Source organism: Bubalus kerabau, chromosome 14 (genome assembly GCF_029407905.1).
Source record: "Bubalus kerabau isolate K-KA32 ecotype Philippines breed swamp buffalo chromosome 14, PCC_UOA_SB_1v2, whole genome shotgun sequence".
Taxonomy (NCBI): Eukaryota; Metazoa; Chordata; class Mammalia; order Artiodactyla; family Bovidae; genus Bubalus; species Bubalus kerabau.
The window spans coordinates 12,509,266-12,527,532 of record NC_073637.1 but is presented as its reverse complement, the minus strand read 5'-3'; the positions used below and the strand labels follow the sequence as shown (position 1 = coordinate 12,527,532).

Here is an 18,267-nt window from a genome sequence, read left to right as displayed (position 1 = left end):
CCAACGAATGTAAATGTTCCAAACCTGAACGCGCTCACAACAGCCAGACGGCAAACATGCAGAAGCCGATTCTCCCATGGTAATCCCTATATCTCAAAGCAGAGCGTGAGCTGAATGCACCTCCCTACAGCACGTTATCCAGCCCTGGGACTTGGAACACGATCCCGAGGGAGAGATTCAGAGAAGAAGAGTAGTCTGTTTCTTTAAGATCTCTTCCCTTCCCGAGGCACCTGAACTTGAGCCTTTTAGATGCAGGCCCATCAGAGGCACCGTGGCTGATTCTCCCCGACCCCATCGGTCTCTGCACCACCAACGGGAAGCACCATTCGCTGGGAAGACTTAGACGGACGCCTGGCAGGCGGCCCTGAGTAGCTATCTCTGCTCAGATGTAATGAGTAATTCTCCCTGTGCTCTGGTTCCACCAGGATTTGTCCTTGGACTTGAAACCATAGCACTATTGAAAGAGTTGGTGATGACTATGGCCCTGTGCTTGGTCTGTCTTCTAACAGCTTTGCTCAGAAAGTCGATCGTCCCCCCTGCCCCTGGCAGGCTGCTGCCCCCTGAACAACGCCAGGGACCTCATGGCTCGGGCTGGGGTCTTCCTCAGTGGCTCCAGGGGCATCTCCCAGCACAGAGGTGTGGCCCTCACAGCTGAAGACATCACCTTAATTACATGACTCCCAGGTGACTCTACTGAGATGGTAAAGAGGCCCACCGTGGAAGTTACCTACAATAATGAAAGTAATTTAAATGCCCACCAGCAGAGAGAGGGTTGCTCAATCAAGGGACATCCACATAACAGAAAACTGTGCGGCCTTTAAATAGCTGGGAAATGTCCAGAATAAGCAAATCCATGAAGAGAGAAAACAGATTAGTTGAGGGACTAGCGGGCTTTGGAGGAAAATGGGGAGTGACTGTTAATGGGGTTCAGGGCTTTTGTGGGGAATGGTGTCATATGTTCAGTCGTGTCTGACTCTTTGTGACCCCATGGGCTCTAGCCTGCCAGGCTCCTCTGTCCATGGAATTTGCAGGCAAGAGCAATGGAGTGGGTTGCCATTTCCTACTCTGGGCACAAGGGGTGGGGTGGAGTGGGGCAGTGATACAGATGTTCTAAAATTGATTGTACGACTCTGAAAACGCTAAAAAAAAAATTGAACTGTTTATTTTCAACGGAAGCACTATGGTATGTGAATTTCATCTCAATGAAGCTGTCATAAAAAAAATTATGGTTTGGGAGACTAACAACGTAGAGAAATGCTCAATATAATATTAAGGGGAAAAGGTAGGTTTTAAAGCAGATTATTTAATAAGATCCCGCTTTTGCAAAAACTTTAAAAAACAACACACACACACATTCACAGGCTTATTGCCGTCTACTAACTCTACTTCTGCCATCACTACTGAAACTGCCTAACATTTAATGAGTGTGCAAACCATGCACCCACCACTGATAAGTTATTTTCCGTGCATGTCTCACCTATCTTCACAACAGCCGGGTGAGATTGGTTCTGTGGTGGATGAGGAAATGGTCATGATGTATGGACACAAAAGACTTTGACCAAGTCCATGCAGTTGGTAGGTGGTGGTACAGAGGAGATCCAACGCCAGGAACATCAGACCAAAGCCTGGATGCTCTTGACCTCTGTGCCAAACTATACAGTGGCCAACAGTCTTCAGAGTAGTGAAAGCACAGGTGCTTAACCTTGATCTTATTTCTGTTACAAAAATTCCACATTAATTTTCAGACTAAGGAAAGACAAGAAATAGATGTAATTTTGACAACAAAAAAGCAAGGGGTTCCTGGACTTCCCTGGCAGTTCAGTGGTTAAGACTCCTCACTCCCAATGCAGGAGGTGTGGGTTCAATCCCTGGTCAAGAAATTAAGGTCCTGCATGCCACACGGTGTGACACCCAGCCCTCCCAAATAAGTAAGAGGTTCTATGCACCTACTGTCTATAATAGGCCATGGGCACAAATAGCACCTTGACCAGACAATATCACAGCAAATTATTTTCAAGAGGGAGATGTGCAGTGTTAATACAAAAAGCTGTAAAAACACTAGTAATCAGTTAAGGCTCAGTATAGACCATAAACAGTTGGAAGAGGGGAGGCCTCCTACACTAGCTGGGAATTCAGGGCACTAGGTTCCCTGACCAGATTTCTCCTAGTTGGAAAACGGCGTCTGCTTAAACCATCCCCTTGAGGACCCCGGGGCTCTCTGAGGCCCCCGGTTTCAATTCAGGGTGGTACGTCTTTCCTCACCCCAAGCTCAGGATCGAGGGCAGGAGAGCTCTCTGGGCTGGCACTGCCCCCACTCCCACCCACGCTGCCCTTCTCTGGGTCACACCACAGTCGTTCCCCGAGTCACTTCTGGAAAGACTTCCAGCTCCGTCCCTACTTGGCTTCCATCATTCTTCTCAAGACGTGGCCCCCAGCTGCGGTGCAGACGTGGCCGGGAGTCTCCCCGTGGCGGACACCACCGAGCTCCCCAGCACTCACTTCCTCCTTGCACGGCCGCTACACTGTCTAGTGCAGAGCTAGGATCCAGGACCTGGGGTTCCTTCCTCCCTCTTCTGAGGGGCTCCTGTGTCAGGCGCCCCGGGAGGCCAGCTGGTCCAAAGGCACCACCTTACAGACGTAGAAAGTAGCTGGGGTGGGTGGCTGCGAAGCTGGCGCAGAGCCCAGTGACACTGGGGGCCTCAGTTTGGGCCTCCTGTGCAAACACATTCCTGCCTCATTAAATGGGGACCAAAAACTCCAGGTGTTTCCAAAATTTTTAAATTGAGCATCTTTTACATTTTAAGAAGAACTCTGAAACAGGAACTACATAGTCAAGCATATAAATGCACCAATTCATTCAATAAAAAAACGTCCACCCACCTACAATATGCGTACCTCTGCCGGGGCAGCCTCTGATAGCGCCATCCCGAGTTTTCCCGGGAGAAAACCCCCAGGGCAGGGCGAGCAGCCATATTTATTAATCAACTGGGACCACACAGCCCTAGTTTCTCAAACAATTTTTAAGTCAACACACCCAGCAGCCCTAAATCAACACTTCCCTCCTGTCCTGCCCCCACAGCGAGGGGTGTCTGATGCCTCAGCTACTGCCCCGGCTTGCAATGAGAGATGGTTGTAATCTAATTTCCAATTTGTCAAGCAGGACATTTTCACTGCAGCTAGACCCAGCTGGAAATGAATCCCTTCCACACACATACCCCCAACACAACATAAAACAAAAAGACGGAGAAAGGCAGAGCGGGAGATTGATGGCTTCATCTAATCAAATGGAACAGCCATGAAATAAAGCCAATACCATCACTATGGGTGTGCTGCCTGCCTCACTGAAGTCCATCCCACCCTGGGCCTTTGCTCAAAGGGTGTCCTCTGCCTGGAATGCTGTACTCATCTGTCCTTCATGGTCCAGGTCAGAAGGGACGCTGCAAGCTCTCTCCGGCTGGAACCAGTTGTGGCTCTGGTTGCACTCCCCGAGCCATGCGACCCAGCTTCACAGCACTGTCCACTACACTTAACTCTGCACCCTCTCCCTAGTCCCCATTCGCCTGCGAACACCTTTGGGGCAGAAATCATATGTCTAATTCATTCTGTTACCCACCCCCCCCTCAGCATCCAACACAGAATGGGCACACAGCAGGTGCTCAAACAATGTGAGAAGCAAATTAAACTTAGTCTGATGTTGGGGGGGTGGGGAATGCAGCTTCCCAGGTAGCTCAGTGGTAAGGAATCTACCTGCCAATGCAGGAGAATGAGGGTTTGATCAGTAAGATCCCCTGGAGCAGGAAATGACAACCCACTCCAGTATTCTTCCCAGGATAATCCCATGGACAGAGGAGCCTGGTGGGCTATATATAGTCCATGAGGTTGCAAAGAGTTGGACCCAACCGAGCATGCACACAGTCTGATGGGAGGCCTTCCCGAGCAGTTGAGATTTTTTTACAGCCATAAGGAATCTGTCCTCTGGGTAAGCTTTACGATGGATCTCTGTCTCCATCCCCATATTAAATGAGTATTTATGCCTGTATATGAGGTGGGAAAGATTATAGGATTCTAACCAATAAATCCAACAGTGTATTTTTTTATCATGTGAGAATCCAGCCTATCTTTATATACCGCCCTTCTTGAGCCTATAAACTGACTCAAATAGAGAATTAAACATGAAGCCATGAAGAATATGTTGAACCCAATTTACTGTTTGTTTGGGTTGGTTTGGGGGGTCATATTTTTGATTGGGTCATATTATTTCAGGACCTCTATCTGGAATTTTTCATGCAACTCTTGATCAAATGATCTGATTTACTGGAGTTTCCAGTGAAACTTCTTGCTTCTGCTCTGTGCTTTCGCTGACGACACTGCCTGGGCCATCACGGGTCTCCACACCCATCACCACAGCCAGTGGCTCCAATGGAAACACTCTCACTCCCTAGTGTCTCGCTGAGAAAGGAAACCCCATTTGCCCATAAACCCATCCACCCCATTTGCACCTTTGAATACTCAATTCCATTTCAAATTAAATAACCACTTTTATACTGGTTTCTGTGATGATGTAATGGTAGTTTAGCTCAAGTTACTGTTGTTTGTACACCGTCAAAAAATAACACAGAGAACTAATTTTACTTCAACACTTTAAAAATTTCATAATTCCAAATCCAAATGGAATTTAACACCAATAGCAATGCTTTTGAAAGTATTCCAGAATGCAAAAGGACTTTTCTTTCTCATATCAAAAAAAAAAATTTTTTTTTCTTTCTCTTAAATAGCTGAGAATAGAAAAAAAAGCTTCCCTCTCTAGTTAATTTCATGTCAACTTACTTTCTACTTCCCTTATCACTTCTTTCAAAGTCAAAGGGTGATCTTTACTCACTCCCCGACCAGGAAGGAGAAGCCCACCAACTGGCCACTGGCTGCCCTTAATGTGAAGACAAAATTTTCATTAAAAAAAATTATATATTTCAGAAAATATTTCTTAAAAATAAAAACCCAACAAATTTATAGTGGCAAGAGAGAAATATCTCTTAAAAAGGGAAAATAAAGTGAAAGTGTCTTCACATTACAGAATGAACTAGAAATAAAAACATATGCAAAGATGCTGTGAGCATAAAACCATTCAACCTTTTATGATAACTTTTGTTAGGAGCTCTAACCAGATCGTGCTCTCAAATATCATGGGGAAATTACAACTATACATCTATAGACTCTCTTTCTATCTACCCCTCATGTCCTAAAAGCTCTCCCCCATCCAAACCCACTGGATCACTTAAAAGGTGATTTAAAAAAGAATTATAACCCCAAATACTAACTTTGATCATCTTCAGGTGATGGAATTATAGGCAACTTTCACATTCTCCTTTCTTTCTACAATAAATAGGCATGGCTCTAACAATAGTAAAGATACGGCAGGACATTCCCCATCCTGAAGCAGAACAGTTTATATCAAATGGTCACAAAAATAAAAAAATCATATTTTTGCTGATTGTCTTGATAAAATGAAGCCCCACTGCAACTTCCTGGTGGTTCAGTGGTTAAGAATCGGCCTTCCAACACAGGGGGATGCGAGTTCGATCCCTGGTTGGGGAACCAAGACTCCCCTGTGCCACAGAGCAACGAAGCTTCTGCACTACAGCTAGAGAAAGCCTGCTCATGTGAATGACAAGTCTGCAGTCAAAATAAAAACTAAAAACTAATAAATAAATAAACTCTGTCACAGACTATTAGATGTATTTTAACAGAGGCTTGCTTCTTGAAAGAAAAGTATGACAAACCCAGACAGCACAGTAAAAAGACAGAGACATCACTTTGCCGACAAAGGTCTGTATAGTCAGAGCCATGGTTTTTCCAGTAGTCATGTATGGATGTGAAAGTTGGACCATAAAGAAGACTGAGCAAGGAAGAACTGATAGTTTCAAACTGTGGTGCTGGTGAGGACTCTTGAAGAGTCCTTTAGACTGCAAGGAGGTCAAACCAAAGTCAAATCAAACTAAAGGAAATCAACCTTAAATATTCACTGGAAGGACTGATGCTGAAGTTCCAATTCTTTGGCCACCTGATGGAAAGAGCCGACTCATTGGAAATGACCCTGATGCCGGGAAAGACTGAAAGCAAAAGGAGAAGGGAGCAGCAGAGGATGAGATGGCTAGATGGCATCATCAACTCAACGGACATGAGTTTGGGAAAACTCCAGGAGAACAGTGGAGGACAGAGGAGCCTGCTGTGCTACAGTCCATGGGATCACAAAGAGCCAGACAGGACTTAGTGACTGAACAACAACAATATTATACTGTCCCACAGAAGGCATCCACCACTACCAGTAGTCCTAGGAAGCCCCACAGGTGCCAGGCCGGGTGGGAACAAGGACAAGGTCAGGGAACAACAGTTGGGAAAGGTGATATCAGGTCCAAGGGAAAGAGAGTCAGGGAGAAGCCAAGGAGGCTCAGCAAGGCAGAAGGAGGGCAGAGGGGCACCCGACTCTAGGCCTGGTGGCCAAAGAGACTGAACGTTGTCCCGGAAGCCACGGGGAGCTACTGAGGCCCCACATGCAAGGAGTTACCCCTGCATTTCCAGGTAACAAAAATCTGGTGTATCAAGTACGCTTCTCAGGTAATGGAAAAAGAAAAGCATGTGATGAAATGCTATCACGAAACTGCAGCCCTTCATTCATCTAGTAATTACTGAAGTCTCCTAGAAGCCTCTGCTCCCAAGAGCCCCACCTGCTCTTCACTCAAAACCAGCTAGAGTTGAGGAGACCAGGTACATGGGCTCTTTCACTTTTAAACTAGAAGATGGGGAACCAAGTTCAACCAACAGTGCATGCCATAAAGCAAAGACAGTTATCTTGAGATTATTCCACAGTTCCTCAAAAATCACTCTGACGGCTTACAAATTACTTCCAGTTGTAGAATGTGACCAAAATAAACTTTTATTTAACAGCTCGGGGGGGGAAACAAAACACAAAATGAATGAAAGGCCTGTTCTGTTTTGTGCGTGGCGACTTCCTGTTCTTTTCCCTCTTTGGGCAGCCCTGTACCGTATCACAGAGTGCTTTTTATACTATGACAGCAACACAGATCTTCTTTCAGACTTGGGGAAAAAGTGGGCATCCTCTCACATGGCAACAGCTCACCATTTACCAAGATAAAATAGCAGGGGGATTGAGAAAAGTCATCTCATTAGCAAAGTACTTTTATCTTAAACAGACCTTCCCTTTAGATGATACAAATACATCCCCAGACCTTCACACCTCAGACCTGGCAGCACATTAAGCCTCTCTCTGTTTCATTGCTACCTTCCCGGGGCCGTGCTCATTCCCCAAATTCTCTGATTGCACTGTTCTGTCATTGACACAAGAAGCCTCAAGATGCCTGATTTATTCTCTCCTCCCTGCAGAGTGAACTCAAGGAGGCTTCCTGCCCTTACTTCCTATTCCACTGTGAGCATCATCTCCTCCAAACTATTAATACTCTCAGCCTGGGTACTGAGAGAGTATCCTTACTCCCTTCCCTCTCATTTGAAGGCCCTGACCATCTTCATCACCAGAATGACCACTGATTGGACACCTATCATGGAGCAGACCCTCCTCCACCAGGCACTGAAAGAGACTAACTCACTTCATTCTCACTATCGTTCAGTGCATGAGTTCTGTTTCCACAGATGAAGAATGTCAGTGCATGAGTTCTGTTTCCACAGATGAAGAAACTAAGGTCCAAAGCAACTGAGGCAGAGAGGGGTACGATATTGATAAACTGACAACAGTGAGTGACACAGCCAGGATCCAAACCCACGTCCACCAGATGCATACCCTGCATGGTCACACTCACTTCTGCTGAGAACTGACAGGGTGAATTGCCCTATCCGTGTATATTGGAATATGGAGGGATTGTGACCCACAGCCAGGAACCAACAGTGCCTGGAGAGTACAGAGTCATCCAAGTGGAGAAAGAGATGGAAAGAGCTGGAAGTCAGATTCTGGGCTTGACTCTGCCTCTTGTGGTGATCAAGGGAACAGAGCCCTTCTGCCGAGGCTGTGCTGCCCACCCCCTCCTCCTGGTGACACCCGGGGCTCTCTGGTCAGTGAGAGACGTCAGAGGTCATCTGGGAAATGGGGCTCCTGGGAAAGCCCCGCCAGCAAGTCAGGAGTGAGCACTGTACATGTGAGCCTCAACAAGAGATCAGTAAGCCTGTTATGGCAACTTCTTTTATAACACCGCTGAGTCAGTCCCGTGATTTGCAATAAATTTTCAGGATGTTAAAAAAAAAAAAAGCCAACTGCAGGCACCTGAATGATTCAGAAGTCTGATTACTAGGATACGAGGTTTCCACGTGAGATAGGGGAATGGAGGCCCAGGGTGGGGGCAGGCTACATGCCTCAGAGACCACCACGCACTGCTGAGTCACTGCCCAGCAGGGGTGGGCACCTGGGATGTACACATGACAAAAAGAAGCCTCAGAAACAGCCCTTTCCAAATAGGCAGGTCTCCCACTCCTGTGACCCAAGATAAATGTTTACCGAAAGGATGAATGATTAGTCGCTCCAAGGAAAAGATTCTTGCCTCACACTTAATCACAGCAGTGGACAAGAAGGTAAAGGTAAACAAAGGTGTGTGCACACGTGTACGTGTATGTGTTTTCATGTACGTGTGTGTGTGTGGGGACCAGTGGTTTTCCTCCTTGCTACTCACGGTGTGGCCTCTAGACCAGCCACGGCAGCATCACTTGACAGCTTGTTAGAAATGCAAAATACTGGGCCTTTCCCAACACCAACTAAATGAAAATAAGCATTTTAACAAACTTCCCAGGTAACCTATATGCACAGGAAACTTTGAGAGACATTGGCCTATATCTAGGAAACACATTCAAAGCAAAATGTATAAAGACAAGGCAATAAACTAAAAGAATGCCTCCAAGGTGTTTCAGTCACTTTAGTCCTGCCTGACTCTTCTCGACCCCATGGACTGTAGACCAACAGGCTCCTCTGTCTATAGGATTCTCCAGGCAGGAATACTGGAGTGGGCTGCCATCCCCTCCTTCAGGGGATCTTCCTGACACAAGGATTGAACCCTCGTCTCCTGTGTCTCTTGCACTGCAGGTGGATTCTTAACCGCTTGAGCTATTAATGTAGCCCCTGCCTCCTAGGTACCAAACAGCAAAGAGTGAGGCTGGATGAACGATGTCCACACTCATCATGTGACGTGACAGAAGGATTCAGAAAAGCTGCAAACTCTTTAGATTTTGGGAGGCGCATGGTAAAGCTAACCAAGGGGAAACAACTATTTTTGGACAGTCCTCAGTGGCACCCCACTCCAGTACTTTTGCCTGGAAAATCCCATGGATGGAGGAGCCTGGTAGGCTGCAGTCCATGGGGTCGCAAAGAGTCGGACAGGACTGAGTGACTTCACTTTCACTTTTTACTTTTATGCATTGAAGAAGGAAATGGCAACCCACTCCAGTGTTCTTACCTGGAGAATCCTAGGGACTGGGGAGCCTGGTGGGCTGCCGTCTATGGGGTCGCACAGAGTCGGACCCAACTGAAGTGACTTAGCAGCATTTCAATTAGTTACTAAACCAAAAAAAGAACCTATGTGTATCCTGAGTTAGCAATGCTAGAGAGGTAGAGAGGCAGAAAGGGAAATTTTGTTCTGCACCAGAAACAGACATCAGACCCAGGAGAACAGCCGGAACAAAGTTAAGGCCAGGACAATTTGAGAGGAACTATTGCTCCATCAAAGAGCTCCAGGTAGAGGCAAGCATCTCCTTCCATCTCCCAATAAGCAAACAGCTGGAGGGCTTCAGCAAGCCCCGAGCCAACAAGTGACTCTCGGGGCTGGCGGCAGAGCCTGCAGGATGCCGGGCAATGAGGATTCTAGTCCAGCCATGGGGACAGAAGGATCTCTCCCCAGTCAAGCTGCTTACTTGTGTTGGCCAAACCAACCTTCAGTGCAACATCAATAATTAAATAGCACTCGACCGAAATTAATAATGCAATAAATGGGCTATTATGGGGAGCTTCCCTCTTACTGTAAGGGGCTTGAAAAAAGCCCAGTGGGGAGCTTGAAAAATGTTACCAAAGATGCTAGTATTTTTAAGCAGCTGATGCAGACACAAGATACACAGCTTTTGTGTTTATCAAAGTCCACAATTTGGCACCAGGACAGGAAAAAGTCCACAAAGTTTCTAATAAGAAACCACTGGCTCTTAAAAACAAACAAAAACAGTTATATTCTTCTGGGGCAGCAAGGGAGGGGTGGTTGGGAATCACCCACACAGAAGCCACCAGCAACTAAACATACTGGCAGCAAACTGTAACTGACAAGGCCAGCTCCGGGGAAACGGTTCAGTGGCCAGAGAGCTGCCCCTCCCCTCAAGAGGGACTCCTTGCACTGGGAGGTCAGGGGGCGCCACGGCTGTCTGCTCGCCCTTCTGGCTGCCTTGTCCAGGGGTAATGGAAGGAAAACGAAGTTCGGAGTCAGGAGAAGAGAGTTTAATAAGTTCCAGCTCTACCACTTACACTAAAGCTATCTGACTGCGCAGGGCCTAGAATTTACTCATCAAGTGACAATGACAGGGTTTCCCTGGTGGTTCAGTGGCAAAGAATCCGCCCGCCGGTGCAGGAGACACAGGTTCGACCCCTGATCTGGGAAGATCCCACGTGCCACGGAGCAGCTGGGCCCATGCACCACAACTACTGAGCCTGTGTTCTAGAGCCTGGGAGCTGCAATTACTGAGTCCACACGCCACAACTACTGAAGCCCAAGCGCCCTAGAGCCTGTGATAAACTATAGTGAGAAAGAATATTTTAAAAAAGGATGTGTGTGTGTATATATACATACATGTATAACTGAACCACTTTGCTGTCCAGCAGAAACGTTGTAAATCAACTATACTTCAATTAAAAAGAAAATTCTGCTGAAAGAACTCAGAATAAATAAAAAAAAACAGGCACTGAGCACTCAGTATAAATTTAAAGAAGCAAGACAGTCATTATGTAGATTTTCAGTCTAGTTCTAGCCTAGACACAGACAGGCGTGTCAATCAGTAACAAAAATGGAGGGTGCTGGGCCCTTGATGTCTGCCTTGGGCATGGGCCTGGGCGCGCTGCAGAGACAGATGCTGACGCATCTCTTATCAGATGGAGGCCCTTCCCTAACGCTGCCCTCCTCCGTGGTCCACACCTCCAACACCTGCCAGAGGAAGGAGAACTTTGGGCCGGGGGAAAAAGTAGGGGGACAGTCTCACAGCAAACCACTGAGAGGAAGGAGGGGGAAAAGGGAAGAGGCTCTGAAAAAGCCACTGGTGCCACTTACATCCTACCCCGCAGACGAGGCGAGAGCCACACAGAATTCTTCCCAAGGATTCTGAAGTTCTGGGATGAAAATAGCCAGAAAAACTGCAGGGCCCGACGCCTCAGGGCTGTGGCGCTGAGTTTCTGGAGGAAAGCGCTAACTCCACAATTCCTCGTTTATTTCCATTCTGAACGCCACCGTCGCACGGCGGCTGCCAGAAGGGCCCCAGCTCCGCTGCACCTGTGTCCTTTTGTTCTCACATTCTTCATGTGTTCGTTGAAATTCCATGGATCGCAAAAGGGATGCTGAGACTCAGAAGGGAAAAGCTGAAACCACCGCGTTTACAGAAACACAGGGTCCCTGGGGCAAAGGAAAGGGAGCAGGCTTGGCGATCTGTACTGGACACACAAGTCACGTCCAGTGTCCCCTCGAGGCAAGAAAAGACCCCAGGGCGGGCCCCCTCGGACCGGGGCACACACCTCCCTCTGAGGTTCTTCCACTTGCTGGCCAGCGACCCATGCCATAACCTGCTGTGGAGGGCGGTGGTTCTCCAGATCTGTCCCACTAACCACTTGCCTCTGATTCCCCACTGATAACCTATACAGCACCCTGGCTTTTCAGAAGTTAGGTCTCCAAGGGCAATAAAAATGAATCCACTCCCAAGAGAGCCCCTGTTAGAAATGCTAAGTTCTGAATACTAATTAAGCATTCTGGTCCTTCCCAAACAATCAAGTCCTAACATGTCCATGATAATTAACAGAAAATAAATGTTATTGCAATGGACTGAGTGTTTGCATGCTCTCAAAAGTCAGATGACGAACACCTAGCCTTCTAATGAGACAGTATTAGGGGGTGGAGCCTTTACTGGGTGGAGCCCTCACAGTGGGTCGAGTGCCTTTACAAAAGAGACCCCTCACCCCGTCCCCACGAGGACACAGCAGAAAGACAGTTGTCTGCAACCGAGAAGAGGGTTCTCACCAGAAGCCAACCGTGACGACACCTGACCTCAGACTTCCAGGCTCCGTAACTGTGAGAAACAAGCTTCTGTTGTTGATAAGGCAACGTGTCTAGGGTAATTTGTTTTAGCAGCCTGAACTAAGATATATTAATATAATCCTCTCAGGAAATGAGAGCTGGGTGGGCAGGGAGGTGGTAGTGGAGAGCTTTCCTTTCATCTCATGAAAATTAAAAGTACTAAAGGCTGGCGGAATCTTCCGACTTCTCACGGAGCTGTTTTCTCGCATTTGCTTTGGTTTTATAACAGTCTTTGAACTTTCTCCTACCCTCAACCTGACATCGCTCCCTTGCACCAAGACATTCTGTCTTCTACAGAGAGTGGCCAGGGGCCAGCCTTGCTAACAAGACCCTCTGATCCTGTAATCTTCTCTGCACATAAGAGGGTGAGAAACAGCTCCCCACGGGAATGGCGTTTATAACTACCATTTGCATCTAGCACTTACTACGTACCGAAGCAGACCATGAGGTGCCTAATAGCCATTATCTCATCCAGCCTCACAGCAACCCTCTCAAAACCTACTGTGCACATTTAATGGGTGAAAAAAGAGGGGCAAGGCACTGAGGGATAAGACTCTCCAGGGAGTTTATGACGCTTCACTCGCAGCCACTCACTCACCCCATGACAGCCTCATGCCGTAGGGCAGCATTAATACCGCAGTGATTCAGGGAGTTTGTGCCAGGGCACAGAGAAGTCAAGTCACTTGCCCAAAATAGCACAGTTAGGAAGGGGCAATGAACAGTGCCTACCTTAATGGTTGCTGTGGGGTTTCAATGAACGGACGCAGTCAGTCGTATCTAACACAGCAAGCACTTAATAAAAACAAGTGGCTACAGTGAAAGTACCCTCATATGGGAAGTGTTCCCAAAGAGGAGCCAGCAACAGCAACCGGAGATGGATGTCAGGTGGATAAAGAGGGGCTCTCCTCCAAGAACATTACCCCAAACAGCTGTAGAGTCCACAGCCGCCCCGGCTAACCTGCAGTGTCTCTGCCGACTCAACCTGGCCATGCACAAGGGCGCGGAACTTCTTCGTTCCTGCTATTAAAAGCCTGCAAAGAGGTGTGGTGGAAAACCTACCTGCTTTCCTATCAGTACCCCTCACAGTAAGACAACACACACCAAAATTCCTTGTAAACTGTTAAGTGCTACACAAGTGTAAGACGCCGGGAACCTTCCCGGGGGTTAAAGGATCGTGCGGTGGAACAGATGGGGACAGGTAATCTAGGTCCTGATAGAGAGCAAGTTTTAAGAATCAGCAAGTGCACAGGTCCTCTCAAATAGAGCAGGGGGGCCTCGGCAATGCAACAAGAGTCAGGGGGTGGGAAAGAGGCCGGGGGCAGAGGTGGCCGGCGGGACTGGCATAAGATCCAGTTCTCTCTCACCTGAAGGCAGTGTGCTATTTGATTAGTTTCTAGAATTTTTAGAGTTGTTTTTCCTTCCTACCCAAACCACCTCAGGGCTCCAACACAAAACAAAATCAATTACTTCAAACATAAAACACAGCACGATGAACGGTTAAGTGCTGAAATCAATAAAAGCACTAATTTAAAGAGATCTGTCCGGTTCTGGGCCCTGAAGTGGGCAGTGGCTGCAAACTTAGGGCTGGTGAGAGATCTCAATGACCTGGAAAACGTCCTGGTTGATCTCTGGGATTTCTAAGGCTCCTTCCGCCTCCAAAATGCCAAGATTTCGTGATGTCCCTTGACCTCTTACGAGTCTGAAACTTCCTCCCCATTGTCTGGTCAATCCTGTCCACGGTACCCTGCCCCCGTCTCTGCCTGCCACAGAGCAAGGGTCACCTTTGCCTAAATTCCTCAAGGCCCCTCAATGCATAGACATGTGCATGCGGTCATCTGTTCATTTTCAGCTAGCGTTCATCCTCCTGGTTCCCAGGCTTTGGAGGTTAGGAAGTCAAGAAGACCACGTCCTGTCCTTGAAACAGTAACACAAGGAGAAAAGGCTGAGCTGAGCGGACAGAGAAGGGAATGACCCCAAATAATTCCCTCTTTTCTGAGCATCCCACAGGGTCACGAGATGAGAGTGGCTGCAACGCAAAGGGGGAGCTTCCCAGGGAATGTAAAGCAGGAGACACACCAACAGAGAAATTTATCCTACAAGAGAGTCAAACAGGGCTGGGCCCTCAGGGAGCATCCGCTGCTGCTTCTGAAATAAGCACAAATTACCTCTCCCCGGGGAACCATTTACGCTGATGTGGCGAAAATCCCTCCAGCTCCCTTCTTCCTATAACCTTTCTAGGGGAAAGGCACAAGCAGAAATTGAGTATCTGATAAATAATATCTGCCGTATTCATATTCTCCTTCTCAATGTAGAAAATATATATTATATACATGCATTACATAACATATATATTTAAACTACAAATTTACAAATTTTCATTCCGCATCTATTTTTTTAACAAGCTGTAAAGTGGTGTGACACTGAGAAGCTGAACAGACCTGCTCTGAAGTGCAGTTCTGTCATAAACCAGCTGTGTAACCTGAGAATTTATTGATCTTCTCTTAGCATCTCTTTCTTTCCTATCAAGTGCAGAAACTCATGCAGAGCTGTCTTAAGGATCAGAAACCTGTGAAGAACTTAGCACAGTACTAGGCCCAAAGAAAAGCTTAATAAATGGTGGCTGTTATAAGATTACAGCGACTCCCAAAGGCTGCTTACGTCATGGCTACGGATGCGGAAACACCTTCAGGAGGTTACCTAGTAAATTTCTAGTTTTTTAAGATGGGGGTGTTATGGAGTGGCTGTTTTGTTTTGCTTTGTTTTGCTTTAACCAGTATTTAGTGCAGTGATGCCACATGTTTGTGGGGGTGCTAACAGATCAAATTAAGTCACTAAGTCATGTGACACAACGCACCATTGCGGGAAGCAACACTAACCCCCCAACCCTAGGCTCCAGAGTATAGCATGCCCACCAACCACAGGGTGCCCGGGAAGGTGCAGGACACCCCAGATGGATGCATGACTCTGGGTCACAATGTCGAGCTCCTGTCTCCATTATTCATGCTCGAGAGAGTAAGTGTGGGGAGGCGCCCAATGTCCGAGCCAAGAGGAGGTGTAACCAGGTGGCAGTTGTGGGATCCTGGGTAAGAACTGCAGCGCACAGCAGGGAAGGGCAGAGACCTGGGGGCTAGACAGACCTCGGTCTGAACCTGGCTCTTTCCCTTCAGCTGTATAACCTGAGCCAGTGAACTGCCCACTGCCCAGCCTCAGGCTCCTCATTGGAATATCCAAGTATTAACTACATCATGGATTTGTTGTAAGAATCGAATGATAAAATACACGTTAAGAGCCTGCCACCTCTCCGAGCCAATGGTTCCACGATCTGTAACATGGGGGAGCTGAGAATCCATGTTCTGAGGTTGATGCAAAGATTAAATCATGCATCACGTTTAACCTGACTGCCCAGCCCAATACTGGACATATACCTGGTAACCAGGGTTGAGGCACCAAGGGTTCATGAACAGGCTTTAGGAGATTCTTGGGAGACAGAAAGGGAAAGAGGAATAGCATTTATTTATATAATAATCTGGGCTTCCCAGGTGACACCAGTGGTAAAGAACCCACCTGCCAATGCAGCGCAGGTTCGATTCTTGGATTAGGAAGATCCCCTGGAGAGGGATGGGCATGGCAACCCACTCCAGTATTCCTGCCTGGAGAATCCCAAAGACAGAGGAGCCTGGAGGGCTATATAGTCCATGGGGTTGCAAAGAGTCAGACAGGACTGAGTGACTGAGCGCACACGCATGCATGTAATCGTTTATTAACAAATAGGAGAAAAGGGGGCAGCGAGAAGCCATTTAAGAAACTGAGCCAACTTGGCGTTTTTTTCTCAGGCTTCATTGAACTGACATACAGGAAGAGACAGGCAGCTACACTGTACAGTGTGAGGGTATCCCCGTGCCCAACACCTAAAGCTGCCTCCCAGCCGCCTCCCGGTGATGCCAGGTCAGGGCGTCACGCACTGCGGGGGGCGCACACAGCTCCAGGAAAGGCCGGCAGCTGCCTCGTCAGGCTTTAACACTGAAAGGGATCCTCAACGAGACTGGCTTCCAGGAGAGTCGGACTTTGGTCCAGCAGACTTTGGTACAGAAGACCCAGGTCCTGAGCCAGGGCAGGGACGGTGCGGGGTGGGGAGGGGGACGTCCTGGGACCCCGAGGGGAAACAAGAAGGATAGAGAAGGGACCCGAACGAGTGAGGTCCACACAAGCCACGAAAGACACAAACTCCAGCTTCCCCTGCTGCCTGCATGCCGGGGCCAAGCCCCTGCAATTCTCTGTGCTCAGTCTTCTCATCTGTAAAATGAAGTTACTACCTCTCAGGTTCCAGATGCTCTGAGGACCCTGTAAGACACCACCAGTGAAGTACCAGCATGGAACCCAGAACGCCGCACCCAGAGTCAACCCTGATTTGAAGTAGTCTCCACTAAGCGAAAGTCCCACTGCAAAAACATACCCCAGAAAGCCACTGCCTAGATTCCCTGGGGAAATGGGGTCCCAACACATCCAGAGGCTAAACCTCTGGCGCTGGGAACACACCAGCCCAGGGACAGTCGTGGTTGGGTTTCCAGGTCAACCAGGAAAACCTTATGGACCCATCATGTAACAATTCACGTGACAAAGTTATGGGGCTCCCAGCCCAGAGACAACTCAAGGACGTCTAATATACAACTAAGCTTCTGAAAATAAAAAACCATGTGCCACCTCTCAGAGGGAACAATTAAGTTATTTTTGGCACCTTCTTCCCCTCGGGTTATTCCAAAGGCCCAGGTGCCCCATGAGGCCCATGTGACTTTGAGAAGAGGTCCCTCTCTCCAAAACACCCTCCCCTCCTGCCCCCTGCAAGCTACCTCTTGGTGAGTTGGAAACAATCCAACTAGCAAATTCACAACCATGTATGAAGTACAACCATGTGTGGCGGTACTTAGGTGTGCAAAAGATACTCACTGATCCAAAGGCGTTTCTCAGCTGGAGAACAGCCTGTGACGCTAACAGGGGAAGTGCGACCGTCCAGGCAACAAGGCAGGAAGGAGGACCACCAGGGCTGGCGAGGAGTCCAACGGACTCCGTTTCTGTCTTCTACATGTCTGCCCTCTTCATAGTGAAAGCGATTTCCTGATTCCTGAAGGCACGAGGCACAGGCCTCCGCGAACGTGCCTCCAGGGAAGCGGGGACTTGGGCAGGAAGGTTCCAGAAGGCAAAGAAGTCACCGAGGGCTGACCGGGAAGAGCTGCCATTTCCTGCGACCCCTAGGACACAGGCTCTCGGCTCGCCGTCCACTCAGCTCTGCAGACGGCCTGGAACCACCCTCGCTTGCTCCTTCTCCTCTTCTGACTCACAGGCCCCTTCTGGAGCATCAGCACACAGGGCAGACGACAGCACACCCAAAGTCTAACCTTTCCCTCTGCAGAAACTTTTAGTAAAGGCCTGACTCAAGGCTTGTCTCTGCGAGGCGACAAGCTCGTTCACAGGCTGCCCAGGGCTCCAGGGTTGTGCGACGCGGGCCATGCTTCTGGTGGTGGTGGTGGTGGTGGTGGGGTGGGGGGTGGGGGGCGGGAGGAGGGTCTGGCTCCATGACCAACCATATCAGGAACTGATGAGCACACCCAGCCTTGGACCCAATCGCTTTCCTCCTAGGACTCTATGAGCACTAGTGCAGACAACAGACGTAGTCACACGTTCACCGCTCCGTCCCTGACCAGTTGTTGCTGTTGCTCAGTCGCTAAGTTGTGTCTGACTCTGTGCGACCCCATGGACTGCAGCACGCCAGGCTCCCCTGTCCTTTACTATCTCCTGAAGTTCGCTCAAACTCGTGCCCATTGAGTCAGTGATGCCATCTAACCATCTCATCCTCTGTTTCCCCCTTCTCCGCCTGTCCTCAACCTTTCCCAATCTTTTCCAACAAGTCGGTTCTTCACATCAGGTGGCCAAAGCTTCAGCTTCA

At 48.3% G+C, this 18,267-nt stretch overlaps 1 protein-coding gene across 14 annotated transcripts in view; it reads right to left on the bottom strand.

The window, feature by feature from the left end:
* ASAP1 (ArfGAP with SH3 domain, ankyrin repeat and PH domain 1) overlaps positions 1–18,267 on the bottom strand; it is a 346,820-nt gene that overhangs the window by 228,908 nt on the left and 99,645 nt on the right. Inside the window, exon 1 of one of the 14 annotated variants that reach the window (XM_055545766.1) lies at positions 25–17,765. The exons of the other annotated variants lie outside the window; for them this stretch is intronic. Coding sequence (XP_055401741.1) covers positions 25–78 — 54 coding nt within the window. The 5' untranslated portion in view covers positions 79–17,765. Of the gene's footprint in view, positions 1–24; positions 17,766–18,267 lie in introns of those variants that run through there. 14 annotated transcript variants of the gene reach the window in all.